Source organism: the organism of the source record quoted next, unplaced genomic scaffold (genome assembly GCF_019419815.1).
Source record: "Pyrus x bretschneideri cultivar Hongxiangsu unplaced genomic scaffold, Pyrus_bretschneideri_v1 Contig28, whole genome shotgun sequence".
NCBI lineage: Eukaryota > Viridiplantae > Streptophyta > Magnoliopsida > Rosales > Rosaceae > Pyrus > Pyrus x bretschneideri.
The window spans coordinates 5,031,915-5,049,684 of record NW_025999590.1 but is presented as its reverse complement, the minus strand read 5'-3'; the positions used below and the strand labels follow the sequence as shown (position 1 = coordinate 5,049,684).

General features: G+C 34.9%; 2 protein-coding genes across 4 annotated transcripts; one reads left to right on the top strand and one right to left on the bottom strand.

Moving 5' to 3' along the window:
- Positions 1 to 606: 606 nt before the first annotated feature.
- LOC103927644 lies at positions 607 to 2,067 on the bottom strand. The gene is made up of 2 exons (XM_048588494.1): positions 1,994 to 2,067; positions 607 to 1,636 (listed from the first exon to the last, which is right to left on the bottom strand). Exon 2 carries the CDS (start codon positions 1,562 to 1,564, stop codon positions 899 to 901), a length of 666 nt encoding a protein of 221 aa, XP_048444451.1. The 5' UTR covers positions 1,565 to 1,636; positions 1,994 to 2,067; the 3' UTR covers positions 607 to 898.
- Positions 2,068 to 12,873: 10,806 nt separating this feature from the next.
- On the top strand, positions 12,874 to 17,251 carry LOC125479360 (synaptotagmin-2-like). Of its 3 annotated transcripts, none has more exons than XM_048588587.1 (13): positions 12,874 to 13,176; positions 13,295 to 13,449; positions 13,565 to 13,663; positions 13,767 to 13,817; positions 13,927 to 14,050; positions 14,320 to 14,438; positions 14,617 to 14,718; positions 15,119 to 15,193; positions 15,383 to 15,459; positions 15,539 to 15,785; positions 15,960 to 16,310; positions 16,728 to 16,859; positions 16,939 to 17,251. In XM_048588587.1, exons 2-13 carry the CDS (start codon positions 13,339 to 13,341, stop codon positions 17,068 to 17,070), a joined length of 1,620 nt encoding a protein of 539 aa, XP_048444544.1. In that variant the 5' UTR covers positions 12,874 to 13,176; positions 13,295 to 13,338; the 3' UTR covers positions 17,071 to 17,251. The 3 variants fall into 3 exon arrangements, with proteins under 3 accessions (XP_048444544.1, XP_048444543.1, XP_048444542.1); XM_048588586.1 differs by having other exon boundaries at positions 13,292 to 13,449; XM_048588585.1 differs by having other exon boundaries at positions 12,874 to 13,449.
- The last annotated feature ends 519 nt before the right edge of the window (positions 17,252 to 17,770 follow it).

Genomic DNA, 17,770 nt, shown 5'->3' with positions numbered 1-17,770 from the left:
GCCAAAATTATTATAATTTCTTGCTCGTTAAGTATTAGGATTTACTTTAGTTTTCTATATATATATATATATATATATATATATATATATATATAGAAGTTTTGTACTCGTTTATTGTCAAAAAGTTAGTCACAATATAGTGTTATAGGTTATTTAGTCATCTCGACGAATTTGTAATGCTCTCTTTCATTTCAATTAACAAAGTACTATTTGTATTTCGTTTGTCGTATATTTTGATTTTCAACTCATATCTGTAATTAGAACCTGAAAAACGATCATTTGACTGATTTCCCAACCTAAAAACTTGAAACATCCTTAGGGCATTCTTCTAGGTCATAAAACCTTCATATCATTATTACTTGGTGACCAACAAAAGGAAAAACAAATTTGAAAAGAAAAAAGAAAAACATCATTGGGTAATTTTTTATAGGTTATTTAGCTGTCTCGACGAATTTGTAATGCTCTCTTTCACTTCAATTAACAAAGTACTATTCGTATTTTGTTTGTCATATACTCTGATTTTCAACTCATTTCCATAATTAGAACCCGAAAAACAATCATTTTGACTAATTTCCCATCCAAAAAACTTGAAACATCCTTAGGGCATTCTTCCAAGTCATAAAACCTTCTTATCATTATTACTTGGTGACCAACAAAAGGAAAAACAGATTTGAAAAGAAAAAAGAAAAACATCCTTGGGTAATTTTTTGTGCACCCCATTCAAAAATACAGGTGGTGAGATCACAAATTTCCTCAAGGAGAAAGGAGGAGAGGATTACATGATAAATTCATTATCACGAATTAACCCTCTCACAAGCCTTTATTTACACAAATGACACCTACAAACCAAACCTTGATCACCAATTACGAACACAACAGCACCAACCACCTCAGCCGTTCACCGGAGACGTAGAAGACGGCAGAGGTTGTCGGTTGCTCCAGCGTCAACCCCCGCTGCAGCTTCAGCGTTGCAACCAAGCCTTGGCTGCAGAGAAAACCTCGGCAGAGGCAAGCTACTCGGAGGCGGCGAGAGAGTGAAAATGGAACCTGAAAACTTCTCCATATCCACACCACGACCGCGGCGGCCACCGAGACTCTTACCAATGGATGATGATAAAACCCTAGTAACATCTTTGGGAAGATCATTCGGATCGGGCCCTAAAGGGCTGGTGGAAGCGATGACCGAACACTCGGTTATCGCTTTGAAGTCATGCTTATTAACTTCTTCTTTCTTGGAGGGCTTAGACGATTTCGGCTTTTTCGGCGTGAGAGATTGGCTTCTGGTGATCATGTTGTTGGTCTTCCTGGTGGCGGGAGGATGGGAGGCGCCGCGAGTACGCAACGGAAGAGACGGCAGAGACTGGTGGTGGAAAGGTGGTCTGTTGGGAACCGGTAGAGGAAGGAGAGGCGGGTGTTGGTGCTGCTGCCTTTGCGCTTGTTGCAGATATTGGTAGCGGTGGTGGTTGAACACAGAAAGAGAAGGTGGAGGAGCTTGGAGGAGACCTCCATGGATGTTGTAATTTATGGGAGCAAGATTTTCAGAGCTTCTTCTCATCATTTCCATCTGCTTGCAGGCACAGATTGATTGTTCTACAACAACAGTTTCCAGTTTCCACGGCCAAAAATTGCAGCTCTTCTGAAGTGTAATATATCACAAAATTAAAAATATATGCCACCGTGAAAATCTTGGATTAATATGCAAGATTTTCTGTAGAAATTTGGTGACAAAAAAGAAAGAAAACGTTTGAGAAAAATTTAAAGTAAATCTGAACCAAAAAAGGATTTCGATCACGAGAAATCAAGGAACCAAAATCAAAATGTTTCTCTAGATCAATACTTTTTAGTTGAACTCGCGTCGAGTTGAAACAAACTGATCAAATATAAGAATTTTAGGCCGTCGAGAGACGATGAAAATTTCAAATTAAATTCGAGATAGGAATTTTAAGCTTAACATAGAAGTTAGAATTAGAGATCTCAAAGTACTTTGCTTTACCTCGAGGAATCTTGAATTAGCTTTGTACCTCTACCTCCTTTTTATAGAGTGATGCTCCCCAACGAGAAATTTTTTATTGTAATCAGAATATGGGTGATACATTACGTGTTTTTATATTTTTATATAAATAGTGAGAAATTTTATTTTTTAAGTTATTAACTTTTTAACACATATATTCCACCATTTGTATAATGACACGTAATATACAATCCTGTGTTCCGGTCACACTAAAATATCTCTCCTCCCCAATGGCTACATTATTCCTTTTTGGGTCAATCTCAGTTTACTACCTTAAAGTTTCTTAATTTTCAACCTTTGATACATGAAGTTTTTTTCGTCCCAGTTTGGTACTTAAAGTCATAATTCTGGGATACTTTCATACATCCGTTAAGTTTTCCATCAGAACCTTCGTTAACTGATGAAGTGGCGCCTACGTGGATAATGACTAAACGTCACGTGTCAATATGAGTCCACGTAAATTTAAAAAAAAATATTTAAATTAAAATTTAAAAAAAAACTTTTCTGAGCATCCTGCCTCAACCTTCCCAACCCTTCCCTCATTCTCCCTCCCTTCTCTCCTTTGCACCCACCCAACCTCTATACGGTACCTACCCCCACCCTCTTCACCTCCCCTCCCTTCTCTTTCCTCCACCATCTTCACCCAATTCCTCCCATCAGATCGTCACCGTATTCGAAACCCCTAAACCCGTCACCATCACCATGGGCTTCAAGATTAAGACCGTTCAGCGTCGAGGCCTGCGTCGTACCCATATAGGTGGAAGAGGAGCAAGGTAGACGGTGGGTGTGCGGGGAGGGTGGGTGCAAAGGAGAGAATGGAGGGAGAAAGAGGGGAGAAGGTCTGAGGGAAGTAGGACGCCTAGAAAAGAAAGAAAAAACTTTAATTTTTTTTAATTTTTTAATATTCACATGGGTCCACATTGACACGTAGCGCTCAATTATTGTTCACGTAAGTGCCACGTTATCAATTAACAGAGGTCCTGACAGAAAACTTAACGGATAAATGAAAATGTTCCAAAATTATGACTTTAGGTATCAAACTGGGACCAAAAAAAAAATTATGTACCAAAAGTTGAAAACCAAGAAAATTCAAGATAGTAAACTGAGATTAATCCTTCATTTTTTTTATTTTGTATTATAACGTTTTATACGTGTTATAAAATATTTAAAGATTTGTATCTTATTAGATTTCTAGTATTTGACAGACAGCCGTTGCGGTCGGCTACAAGTTGGTCCAAGACCGGGGGCACTGTTCTGTTGGGCGGCAACCGCCAGTTCGTCTTCCACCGTTGGATCCCGCCTATGGAAAGGGCCGTTGGGGAAACTCTGGCCGTTGATAAGTCTGGGTTCCTCGTAATTGGTTGGGCGATAGGGACTCGTTGAATCCTAGCCACGCACGTCTTTAACTAGGGGTGTCCCAGCATTGTTTTAAAATCATCCCTCTGACCTCAAGTGCAGGGTAGGGAAGGAAGAAGTGGTGGCAGTTTTTTTATATTCTTCTATTTGTTATTATCTTTTTTCCTCCACATAGTGCGATTATTATTTTAAAATGTAGCGTTTTTCACACACTTTTTGTACCTTACATATATTCTTGTTAATTTTTTCATAGATCTTGTTTAATTTCATTCGATCCCGATCAATTGAAAATCGAGAGTAATGTGTAAAAATTAGGTGTGTCAATAACATCATCTTATTCTAATTCAAATACAACTCTTCTTCATTAGGGCAATACACCACTTGAAACTTTCTATTTTGAATATTTTCATATCGTCCTTGAGACGTTCATTCTGATCCTACAGTCTTGTACAATGATGTGTATCGTTGCTTTTTTGGGTGATCTTTTAAAGTTTAATTTTGCTAAAAATTAACTAAATTTAAAATTGTTTAATTATATAATAATCGCCAATTATGTAAACACTAATTTTTTGAATAATATTGACTTAATATCAAACGATTTTAAATTTGATTAATTTTTTCACAAATCTTACCTTCAAAATATATAAATATAAAATACACAAGTGTAATGATTGTTAAAAGTTGCAAAATGAGAATGATAAGAAACAAAAAATGATTATGTTAGGGAGAACAAATTTTATGGAGTAACGCTATAGAAACTAAATTTATAAATAAAATTTGTACACCAAATAATGTATCATCAATATGAAGTAAACACATTAATCGATATTTAATTAATAATTCAATTATTAACAACCACATTATTTGGTTTATACAACTTGATTTAAAAATTTTGTACCTCTAACATTATGCGGAGAGGTAAAAAAAAAAAAAAAAAAGTTGGTAGCCTCCTGTTGCCCTTTTTTTATTTTTATTTTTTTGTGGGGGAAATGATTGGCCATGTTTACAATATATAAGACTTGGCACGTATCGATATTTTGTATTTTTGTTGACATCTGGAACATAAGAAGATAGAGATGAATTTTGGGACAAGATTCTCTTCTGATCCTCTTTGTAGGGATCCAGTAATTAATTAATTGTGTTCATTCATTGTATGTCGTGCGGTTAGTTTTCATTAAGTACTATTTATCTTCAATTTTAAATTAAAAATTTTAAATAATTTCTAGCAGCACGATGTACGATGAATGAATACGATTGATTGATTCTCTGAATCCACACAAAAGGATTCGAAGAAGATGTTATTCCATGAATTTGGTTGCATTCCATCGTCGCGCGTGTTCATGCACTATACACGTGGCCTCATTTCAGCAACTGCTGTGCTGACAATGAAAATCTTCCATAATTTCAATGACCAGGGAGGGAGATCAAGATCTTCCAAAATTCAATGAACAAAGTGAGAGATCCTAATTTTCCACATTTTCAACGTTCCATGTTGAATTGCATCCTCCAGCCTACGTATACCGGAGAGAAGAATGGTAGAGGTTCAATCATTTTTAACACGTAGCTCTTCTTATATATTATTGAATCTGATTATAAAAATTACAGTGGATATGCTTAGTAAGTTAGCTTGTGATTCTCTGTTTTCTCTCTTTAGCTTGGTGGCTTCTTGTAAATCTGAAATGCATGGTGGCAAATTTAGGGTTCAGCATACTTATAGGGAAGGGAACTATGTTGCAGATAAATTCGCAGAAATTGGTCCTTCTTTGGAGTATGGTTGTCATTGTTCAGGAAGAACTATAAGAGGCTGCTAGACCCAGATTTGTCTGGTTGTTTATGTTTTTTGTATTGTACCAAAAAAAATCTAACACGTAGCGCTAGTTTCACTCAATGTAACAGCTAAGATAGTTGGATACTCTTACCAAAATATCTGTCATGCATACATATATACATGCATGCATGCATGCATGCATATTATTGTCGTGTTTATTTGTCCTATTTGGGATAAGTACATGTTTAGGGCTTAAAGGGCAGACGAAGCCAGATTCAATAATCCTCAGCACCGAAAGTTAATTAGGGTTGGTACATCAGTTGACTCGAATGTTAATTTAATTTCCAAATTGAGCGCCATCCAAGGCCATATGTTCAGTTCGTGACTCGATATTGTGTGCCCAAAATTAGTCATGCATGCAGTTTCTATTTACGAGAGTTTCTTTCAAAATAAGATATGATGACTTGTAACGTCCAGGTTGTCGACTAGCTATACATAGATTGCTAGGCTAGCTAGATGAATGATTTCGCCACAAAGTCCATCACACACCTTTGTTAAAGTTAGGCTCATCGGTTCAAATTAATCGAAGAAGATCAACGATGAAAAAATTTAACAAGAATGTGTGTAGGATAAAAATAATGTATGAATAGCATTGTCCTAATACTAATAACAGTACTGTCGACGTTGGCCCCTTGAGTGGGGAAAAGAATGAGTGGATCCTCTTCCTTAAGAGAACAGCTTTTATCATACATGTTTGCCCTACCTTTACTATCATTGTCCTATTTTGAAACGAAAAATAAATGTCAGTGTGTAGAAAGTAAAAAATAATAATTAAAAATCACTTCGCATGAATATTTCCACCTGCACTCTAATTATTCTCCGCCTTACTATATTTATATAGTGGTCAATTACTTGAGAGTTAAATTCGTAACTTAATGCTATGTTGATGCAGTGTATTTTGTTATAGGATTTGACCAAACATCTAACGGCATGAGTTGAAACTACAATCATGCAATACCTGTACGTTCTTTGTACTTGAACCGCATTTATTAATCCGGAGTGATTGTAACGTCTTGAAGATAAAAACACAGACTAACGAGCCATGAAATCTTAATACAAATCATACAATACTTATATTATATAAACATGCATTTATATAGTCGTTTCGGTCAAGAGTACGTGCTAATTAATATTGACTAAGATCGAAATATAATTGAATGAAATAAAGAAAAAAAAGGGGATAGAGATATTCTTTCTCGCTTCTACATACAGCAAACTCACCAACTTTAGAAAGCAAATTTTGGTGCCTTCTCGATCACCCACCCTATCCCCATCCCATTATACCACATGCCAAGGTCTGAAGCTAATGGCAATTGTGGGAAGTGAATTTTAATGGTAATTAACAATGCTATAAGCCCATAACTAATTAAATTGGATCATAGATAGTAAATTCGCATATAATATTCGTATTGTTTATGTACGTACGCATGTACTTTTCAAAAATACTTCTGTTTTCCGTACACATTTTAATGATCCGTTAAATTCCATTTTTTTTATAATTCCAAAGTATACATTATGCACATACGTACACATTTATTATGTTTAATACACATTATTTTGATGCATTTTTTAATAAACATACAATATTCACGTATTTTCACATATTGTCGAATAAATAAAAATATACCTTTTACATAAATAGTGGCCGAATTTTTCAAAAATATTTTCTTAGTAAAGTTGCTGAATAATACCCGTACATATTTTTTCACATACATATCCATCATGTATTTTACAAAACTACAAATTGAATACGTATATACGTTTACAACGATCCACATACATGATATATGTAAATAATATGAAACGTGTCACATTAGTCCACATATGTGTGTGTGCGCGCGCGCGTGTGTATTATATTGGCCAGTGACGTGAGCTATAACCATGCATGCACCGACCACTCTTAAAAATTATAAGACCCTTCTTTTGTATATATGCTGCAATGCAAATATATATAGTATGGTGTGTGTGTGTATATATAGACAGACACACACACATGCCTAAGTTTAGGCGGCCTTTGATTATTGGTTTCAAGATTTGTCGCCTAATATAATTTATGATAACAAAGCTCACTTGCCATATTATGAAATTGATGTAAACAAAAGTTAGGGCAAATAGACAGTAAAAAATGTGTTGCTGGTTCATGACATAAAGGGTGATCATCATCATCATCAAATACAATATCACTCACAAATCGAAGGGTCGGTGTCTTAAAAGAATGGTCAACTCCAAACTTCTCAATTAAAAATATTAAAGTCTTTTTCCCTCCTTTTTACAGATTGGATCTAGCTAGATTGTCACGACTTTATTTCCTTTCTAAATACTCCGCACAATTGAAATTTGACATAGAACCATTTTTGTATTTTTTTTTTTTTAAATATCAGTTTGTGACTTTATCATGGCAGTCCATTATTGGGGAACATGAAGACTCGTAGAAGTATTTTAGTCTCCTCTGCCCCCATCGTGTATTTTTTTAAAGAGTAATAGTGCTTGTTTGGAAATGCTTTTAAAATGATTAAAAATATATTTGTTGAAAATGTTTTGGAACCAATCTTTGGTTAAAATGCAAGTGAACCAAATAACATTGAGCTCGTTTGAAAGTGTTTTCAAAATGACTAAAAATGTTTTTACATGTTACCAATTCTTAATAAAAATACAAGTGCTTTGGAATTGGAACTCAAAAACACTTTCGCAAAAAACACTTTCAATAATTTTTTTAATGCACTTCCAAACCACTTCATAAAACTTCACTTCTACCCATTTTCTTTTTCGATTCTAATAATGTTAACTTACAAACGTTGAGTTTTCATATATAGAGCTCATTTGGATGTACTTTTGAAATGACTGGAAACGCTTTTGATGAAAATGTTTTTAGAACTAATCACTAGTAAAGATGCGAATAAATCCTGGAAAAGCACTTAAAATGCTTCTTGAAATAAGCACATAACTGGTGCTTCTTGCAGAAAGCACTTTAAGTGCTTTTGAAACCCAAAAATATTTTCTCTAAAAGTGCTTTCAGTTATTTTAAAAGTACATCCAAACGAGCTCATATTTGTTCTTTGGAGCTTTAATTTCGATTTCAAGCTCCGTCCAAAATTTAATACTTAGAAATTCAAATCTATGATTAACCAATTCGACGCAAGAAATTTAAAGTCTAAGCATTAATGATTTCACACTACAAAACACAACCAATTGAAGCATAATTGAGAAATGTTGAATGAAATTGAGGGTTTCTCAATTTTACTACATTTCTCATTGGGCTTATAGGTAAGGTAATCTATATGAGCCCAGTCCAATCATTGATCCCACTTTTTTATTTTTCAATTGGGTTTATTTCCTTGCTCTAAGCCCAGACCTCTGAAGGCCTACCAAAACCCAACATATGTAAAACCGATCTCAACTCTCTCCTCTGCCCTTGCACAACTTGAGCTTGCTATTTTGTTCCTCAAGGTTGTGACATCTTTTTGTAAAAATGAACTTGATTTTGAATTGGTCTAGCGTTATTTAAGTCCGCACTTAATTATAAGAAGTCTTATGTTCGACTCGTACAAATGTATGAACAATTTTCATCATTGTAAATTTGTAGTGAGTTTGACAACATTTAAGATAAGTTAACAACACGTTCTAAAATTTTTTATAAGTAACTTATCCCTTGTGGCCAAAAAAAAAAATGAAATTTATCAAAAACATTACTAAGACAATGGGTTACATAAGATATTTGTCTCATGAGAAGATTCCATCCCATGTTATAACGAGTGTGCAATTTTGTTTATCATCCTTAAATGATGGTAATGCTCACCATTCTTTTTATCGTTATTAGATGTTGTTAAATGAGTTGAAATTTTGAGATATGTTTATATCCACTACACACATATCAAAATTTAAACTCATCTAACGATGATAAATAGAGTGACGAACATCACCATTATTTGAGAATGGTAAATAAAAATATTCCGTTATTACAATATTCATGATACAACATTTCCTTTGTAGTTTAATTCCAAGTTGCCACATATATGCTTTGTGTGACTTAAAATTATGGACTGTGTACAATATGGTGCATGATGTTGACACGCTTGCCAACGACGGGGTAAAGACCGTCTGCCCCCTCAAAAGCGACGGTTGGTTTAGTTAAGAGTTTAGAATAATAGTGACCCTAAATATCTAAATATACAAACAGATGAAGGATAAAGACATCTAAATTTTTTGGCATATTTAGAAGTGTCTTTCAAATGATTGAAAGTTTTTTTTTCTTTTAAATGTTTTTGAGTGTCGTTTTTTAGGATGCACTTGCATATTTACTAGATTAGCTCCAAAAATATTTTAACAAAATGCGTTTTCAATTATTTTAAAAATAATTTTAAATTAGCTTAAAAAGAGTTCTGAATTTTTATATTTTGGTAATATAAAAGGGGCAAAGAAAATATGTCTTTTGCGCTTGAAACTTATTTCCATTTTTTGAAGATATTCTTATTTATTTACACTATTTATTCTCGGCTTTGGAAAGTGATGGATAACCGTGACTTGCCACTAGTTGTCTCCTTTAAAAAAAAATGTAAAAAAATATTATTACACTCATTCATTGCAATTATTATAAAATAAAATCACTGATAGTAAAGGAATTTACACAGAAAAAATTGGATGCTTCGTTTCTTTTTTTATTCACATGTCATCACAACATATAGATAATAAAGTTCCTAATTTATAAAAATTGAAATAAAATTCCCACATTTCTCTCCAGCTTCTCTCTTTCATATATATTTTTTAAAATCTTTTATATTTACACACAGTGTTTGTCGACTTGGTCCATCTCATTTTTCATGAAAATTTTTAATTGAATTGAAAGAGAAATTGATTGACCTTTTAATCTTTTATTATTAATTAGATTGACTAAATGCTACTATAAAATGAGTTCAAATTCTCTTTGTGAGGATCCTGGAGATTCGTGAATCATGTCCGTTCATCGTACATCATACGGTCATAAATCATTTTAAATATTTTTATTTAAAAATAAACATGAACAACACTTGATAAAAACTGATCGCACGATGTACGATGAACATGTACGATTCACATATCCCTAAGATCCTCACCAAAAAGATCTGAAGAGGATCCTGTTGGCTGTAAAATGGGAAGGGGGTCCTATCCAAATCTCTTCTACCTAATTCTCTTCGTCAAATAATTTAAACTTTTGAAATTTGATCTAACAGTTAAAAACAGATGAAATCCCTTCATGTAAAACGATTGTAGTCGGCAAAAATGTCGTTTTCCATGGGCTTTTGACACCACAAAATACGCGTGACCACAAATCAAAAGTTTGTTTTTATATGAAATAAAGAGCCACATGGCAGTTTGACAAAAGAAAAAAAAAAGAGATACATGGCAGATGTCGGAACTAAAATTTGACACTTCAACGCAGGAATAAAAGAAAGTTCAGAAATTCTAAAGATTTTAGTCTCCATCTTGATCTTTGATAATATATTGTTAAACCATCTTCATGTGAGTTGTGACTATCGCACAATGACACGTACATAGAAATTTAGGAAAGATGCTCGAAACGATTTCTTGCTTTGAACCTACACAAGTTTATTAGCTATTGTCTGATTTAGCTTATTCATCTATTTCTTTAATTTAAATAGAATCATTTGTTTAAAAAATATAAAAAATTAGTAGAGAATTGCTACGGACTTTTTATTAGATTTTCTGTCACTTCACAAATAAAACGTCAATTTTCTTAAAGATATGATGAAATAGTGTATAAAACATGAAGTGATAAAGAGTTTATTAGGAGTATCGCTTTTGAAATAGACCAAGTAGCATTTCTCAAGTTGACTAATCCACAGTTTGGTGTAAAATATAATACAAAACACCTGTATGAGAGATATCATATAGATAAGGACGTAATTTAGATGCCTAACTCAAGTTTTACGTGGACCTACCTTAACACAATCTAAAGTGACTCGTGTCAGATTTATCTTATTATTTCATTTCCTTAGTGTAAATAGAATTGCTTGTTCAAAAAGAAAAAAAAAATAGTTTACTAGTAAACTATTACCAGACTCTCTATTGGACTTCCTGTCACTTCACAAATTAACATCAATTTTCTTACAAATATTATGAAATAGTGAATAAAAATTATGGAGTGACAGAGAGTTTATTGAGAATCTCGCTCTTAGCATTTCTCAAGTTGACCAATCCACAGTTTGGTGTAAAATATAATACAAAAACCCTGTATGAGAGCTATCATATAGATAAGGACGTAATTTAGATGCCTCTAAAACAAGTTTTGTTGGACCTACCTAACGCAATCTAAAGTGAATCATGTTTGTTTATTAAATCAAAAAAATATTGGAATTACAACCAGTAACAATTCATAAAAGGGGAGAATTTGTTCGTGGTAAGCACTAATGCTTGATGCTAACCTACTTTTCTCTTTTGCTATTTATTCTTATATTTTGGTGATGCCAATGTTATTTACACTTATACTTTTGTAATATCAAATTCATTATATAAATCAAACGAGCTTGTAACTCCGTTGATACGAATATATATTTTTGCATTTGAAATTTGAGTTCATTATTATTTATTACAGGTGATACTATTAATCTAAACTAAACTGAAAGGAGAAAAATATTGAAACCTAAAACACATTCGGTTGAAGAATAATCTCACATAAGCACTGTGTTTTTTAAGGCAATAACACTGTTTAATCCTAAACACTAATCCTTCTAAAACTCTTGAGTATAAAATAGGATGGCGCTATCAACACATCTATTTTTATCTTCCACACACACTTCTCAATTTTCAGCCATTAGATCGAATAAATTGAGATATCAAAAGATGAAACTAACAGGGTTGTGTGGAGTTAAAATATGTGTATGGATTGCACACTATAAAATATTCCGAAATATACTAAAATTTTTCCAAAATGTGGAGTGCTATCCACACACGAATTTTTACTTTTCACACATCCTCTCAATTTTTGGCTGACAGATCGAATGAATTGAAGTAGATCACACCCATTTTTACTTCTCACACATCCTCTCAACTTTCGACTGTCAAATCAAATGGATTGAAGAAGATCATAACCATTTTTACATTTTACACAACCTTCTTCTTTTTTCGCCATCGAATCGAATAATTGAAGAAGAACAATATAAAAAATTAAAAAAATTAACAAAAGTGTCTGAGATGTAAAAATATGTGTGTATATTCACTTTTCTTCCTAAATATATATGCATTTTGGATTGTGAAAATTGGATCCGCTCCGGACCTTAGTGTCCGAAGCCTAATGATCAACTAATTTGAACAGCACAAATTGAATCCAACTGCTTTTATTAACTCATTTTTCTGAACCACCACACACAAGCCAACAACTTTGATTTCTTTTACTCACTAATCAGATAAATTGACCATTAAGCTCCGGACACTAAAATCCTGTGGACCCAGTTCCCCGGATTGTGGACAAAGAAGGAAAGCAAGTACTAACTGAAACGGTTAAAAGAAGAAAATAAAAAGGACAAAAGAACAAAAGAGGGAGAAGGACACAAAGCCAAAATAGAAACCAATCATTATCTCCCTTTTAATTCCGTAAATTTATGATTCTTTCCCCACAATAATCTCGTAACGCTGTAAAAAATATGTACAGATTAGACAGAGAGAGAGAGAGAGCGAGCCAATAAACCGCTTAGACGTTACCGACACTCGAGACAGATGAGAAGAAACCCCACAAACGCCAGCCGTTTGCTTGGAATCGGATCCAGTGGTCGTTGATGAGAGAGAGAGAGAGAGAGAGAGAGAGAGCAGAGCATCCCACCAAGAATAAGTGCCTTCCTTTAATGCTCCTATCTGCTTCTTTCAGATAAGCATTGTCGTCTTCTCCACTCCTTCTCCACGCGGCAGAAATAAACCATTTTTTGGTTTCTGGGTCTTCCACAATTTACGGGAATTCAGATATGTGATCATTTTTCTGCGATTTTTACAGGTTTTTTTTACTGTGTTTTTCATGTTGTAGTCTTGGTGTGTAGGAAAAGGAAGGAGTGGAACTGGAGAGGTGTTTTTGAATCGTACTCGGTTTTTACAGTCTTGTTCTTGTGTAGTAGTGTGGGATTTTGGGGTGGTCGGAGGTTCTGAGGACGGATTTGAGATGGGTATTCTGAGTGCGATTTTGGGTTTTGTGGGTTTTGGAGTTGGAACTTCAACTGGGCTTGTGATCGGGTATTACGTCTTCATCTACTTCCAGCCAACTGATGTCAAGGTCGGTTCTTTTATAACTATTAGTGGATTACTGCTCGGCTGATTGCTGATAATGTTTGTGTTTTGGTTCAACAAATGTCAATTTTTGTGACATATCTGATTTGTAATGAACCCAGAATCCTGCAATTCGTCCATTGGTCGAGCAAGATTCGAAAACTCTGCAGAGGCTGCTTCCGGAGATACCCATGTGGGTGAAAAATCCAGACTATGATCGTGTATGTTCACTTTTCGAAATTTTGGTTTTTGCAAATTTATTTTCTTGAGTTAGTGTTACAAATGCCACAAGAGAAGCTTATCATGATTTTTGTTTCTGTGAAGGTTGACTGGCTCAACAAATTTATTGAGCTCATGTGGCCTTACCTGGACAAGGTAATGCATACATATTATAGCAGTATTCGCATATTTTCCAGGGGTGTTTTGCTTGGTTGACTCTCTCTTACTCTTTTGTACTGAGTATTGGTGGTGAATTTGTTTTTAGGCAATTTGCAAAACTGCGAGGACCATAGCAAAACCCATTATTGCTGAGCAAATTCCGAAATACAAAATTGACTCCGTCGAGTTTGAAGCGCTTTCCTTGGGCACCCTACCGCCAACTTTTCAAGGTTGAGTTGATCCTCTTACTTTCCCTCTCTTACACGCACACAATTTTGGATCTGCATTCTGTTTTCGCGATCCCACCCATCGGTTATATGCTACTTATCACTTTTTATTTTGTGTTGTTATTGTTAATTTCTTGACATAGTATACTGTGAACAAGATGATATCCGCCTTAAAATTTCCATCTTATCTTATTTTAAACCTTTGTTCTGTTTTCCCCTGCTATGCAATACTCGTGCGGAGTGCTCATTTCTTGTTTTTCTGTATATGGCAGGAATTAAAGTGTATGTTACCGGTGAGAAGGAATTGATAATGGAGGTACAACTGAAGTGGGCAGGCAATCCTAACATCCTTGTTGCAGCTAAAGCATTTGGTTTGAAAGCCACAGTTCAGGTATGTTCCATGAAGGAACTAGTATATTTAAAGTTCAGTATGCCTGCACACACACACTACCCCAAGCGGTGGTCTGCCTATTCCATGCAAACACATGAACTAATACTTTGAATAAAAGTTAAGACGAGAAACTTATTACTGGATTTGAACGAAGCATTGATTCTTTGGATTGTTTCAGGTGGTTGATCTGCAAGTGTTTGCTTGTCCACGCATCAGCCTGAAGCCTTTGGTTTCAGCCTTTCCTTGTTTTTCAAAAATTTTCGTGTCTCTGATGGAGAAGGTATGGTACTGATTCCATGTTCATATTGCTTACATGCTTGATGATTGTATTACAGCGGAAAACTAGTTGGTAGTCTGGGACGTGGTATGTTATATAACTACATTGATTTGGTATTCTGGTACCTGACAATCCAGAGTCGGAAATGTGTTATATTTAATGTCATTTTCAGATGTACATTCTATATGACTTCAGTTTAATTGAAAAAGGCTCAATTTTTGTAATTATGACTATTAGAGATGTATACTGGGATTAGATGTCCATGACCACCCCACCATAGACAACCTCAGAATTATAATTCTGTTGCGGTGTCTATAATGTGCCACGTCTACCCCGTCCACTTACTTCCATTTCGTTTTCCTTTCTATTTTCCCTTCTCAACTATCTTATTAATGATTTGCAGCCGCATGTTGACTTTGGATTAAAACTGGTTGGAGCAGATGCTATGGCTATTCCTGGCCTGTATAGGTTTGTCCAGGTAGCATCTCTTACTTTTTGCGAAGGTTAAAGCAGTGATATGGTTTGTGTTTACATCGTATACGAAGGATGATTAGTATATATGTTATACCAAGATGCATAGATTACTTATTTATAGAATATTCTACTTGAAACTTGAATTTCTCAACGCCATCTTGCTTCCTTTTGTTATTCTGTTTTGATTCATCAGGAGGTTATTAAAGAACAAGTGGCAAACATGTACCTATGGCCCAAAGCCCTAGAAGTGCAAATCATGGATCCCGCAATGTATGTGTCATGTTGTTTCGTTTCGAGTACTTGTGTAAGTTGGTTGTTGTGTACTAATAATTTTGTTTAATTCTGTCAGGGCTATGAGGAAGCCTGTTGGGATTTTGCATATAAAAGTTCTTAAAGCAATGAAGCTTAAAAAGAAAGATTTATTAGGAGGAGCAGATCCATATGTGAAAATCAAGCTCACTGAGGACAAGCTTCCTTCAAAGAAAACAACTGTGAAACGCGGCACTTTGAACCCTGAATGGAATGAAGAGTATAATTTCGTAATCAGAGACCCAGAGACTCAAGCATTAGAGTTGATGGTTTATGATTGGGAAAAGGTATGATTCTTTGTTTGGAAATGTGAAAGAAAGTAGATACGTCTTTTTTTTAGCATGATTTTCTTTCTTTCCAGGATAGATAGAAATACACATAAGCGAGAAGCCACATTGTACCCTTGGTTCTCTACATTTATCATCTTACACGTATAATAATGTGGGTTTAATTTTTCTTAGATTGGCAAGCATGAAAAAATGGGTATAAATGTCATTCCACTGAAAGAACTTACACCTGAAGAGCCCAAAGTTATGACTCTTGACATACTGAAGAGCATGGACCTCAATGATGCTCAAAATGACAAGTCACGTGGACAGCTTGTCGTGGAATTGATCTATAAACCCTTTAAGGAGGATGAGATGCCTAAAGATGATGAAGATCCAAATGCTGTACAAAGGGCTCCTGAAGGAACACCTGCAACTGGTGGTGCACTTGTAGTTACCGTCCATGAAGCTGAAGATGTGGAAGGAAAGCACCACACTAACCCACAAGTGCGCATACTTTTCAGGGGCGAAGAGAAAAGAACCAAGGTACATAAGTCCATCATTGTCCTTGTCCTTTCTCCGTTTTTCCTCTTAATTGTTTATAAACTATAGTTACTGCATGCTAAAGGCCCGTAGCAAGGAAAGGAGGCTTTTTTTTAGTCGGAGACTCTTGCATTCTAAGTTAGTTGAAAGATGAGAAGAAATGGTGAAGTCTTATTGTCTGTATATGTGAAAGAAATCACTTTATTGGTGCTGATGCATGTGTCGGATAAGAACTTCCGATGAATAGACGAATTTGTTCCCGAACTGTTATGCAAGTGTCATGGGTTTTCCCTCCATGATGCTGATACAATAAGAAACGATTGAATGCCGTTCATTTTATGTGATCGTGGAATTTCAAAGTTTAACTTGGCTATAAACGTTTTGTATGTTTACTTGCAATCTCATTGGGAACTGACACAGCCTGTCAAGAAAAATCGGGATCCAAGATGGGAAGAAGAGTTTCAGTTTATATTGGAAGAGCCACCGAAAAAGGAGAGGCTTCATGCTGAAGTGGTTAGCCACTCCTCAAGGATGGGGCTGTTGCATCCCAAGGTAACACAGTTGAAACACATTCAACTTATTTAGATTTGCGTTTTTGAAATAACCCTCTGGTGTTTTTCCTTCCGATCAGGAAACTCTTGGATACGTGGACATAGACTTGGCGGATGTTGTTACCAATAGAAGAATCAATGAGAAATACGATCTGATAGATTCGAAGAATGGACGGCTTCAACTCGAGCTGCAATGGAGAACAGCTTCTTGAGGGGTATTGCAGTAAAAGAATTCTGTGTAGAAATGGTAAATGCCCTGTAAATTTCGATTCGTTTCGGATCATGTCCCGTGCGTTTTCATAAATCTGTGTAAATGCTACTCTCTCTGATTTCTCACCCTACCAGACAATTCAGAATATGCTATCGATGAATATATTTCTTGTTTGAGATCAATCATCTCTTTTAACTTTCATGTCTCCATAGGGAGGACTTGCCTACAGTATGCAAACTTTAGTGGTATTCCAAATTAACAGCGCAAAGCAATCGATGGAATCTTATGCAAGTTAGGAATAAAATCATTAAGTACGTGTGCTAAGTAAATCATATTCTTTTTTTCTTCTACTATAGTATTATTTCCTTAGCGGGTTTTATTTTTGATGGGTTTTTACTTAATTCTCACCCATCTGGTTGGTTTTTTAAATCAGGTTGAGCATGTGCAGATTCAAGTTGCTCGACTCAAGATGCATCCGTAGTGGGTGTAAATAGTTAAACATCAAGAGATACGTGAATGAACAAACGAAATATAAAATCACAAATTATACTTTATTAATTGAAAACAAATAAACACTGCATAACCCGTCATACTGCATCTTGCTAGACAGTTGAGAATAAATGAATACAAGCACTCCAGTAAAACACTAAATCAACGCCCAGCTAATTTTTAACGGGCTAGAAACCCTAATCTTGGCCCAC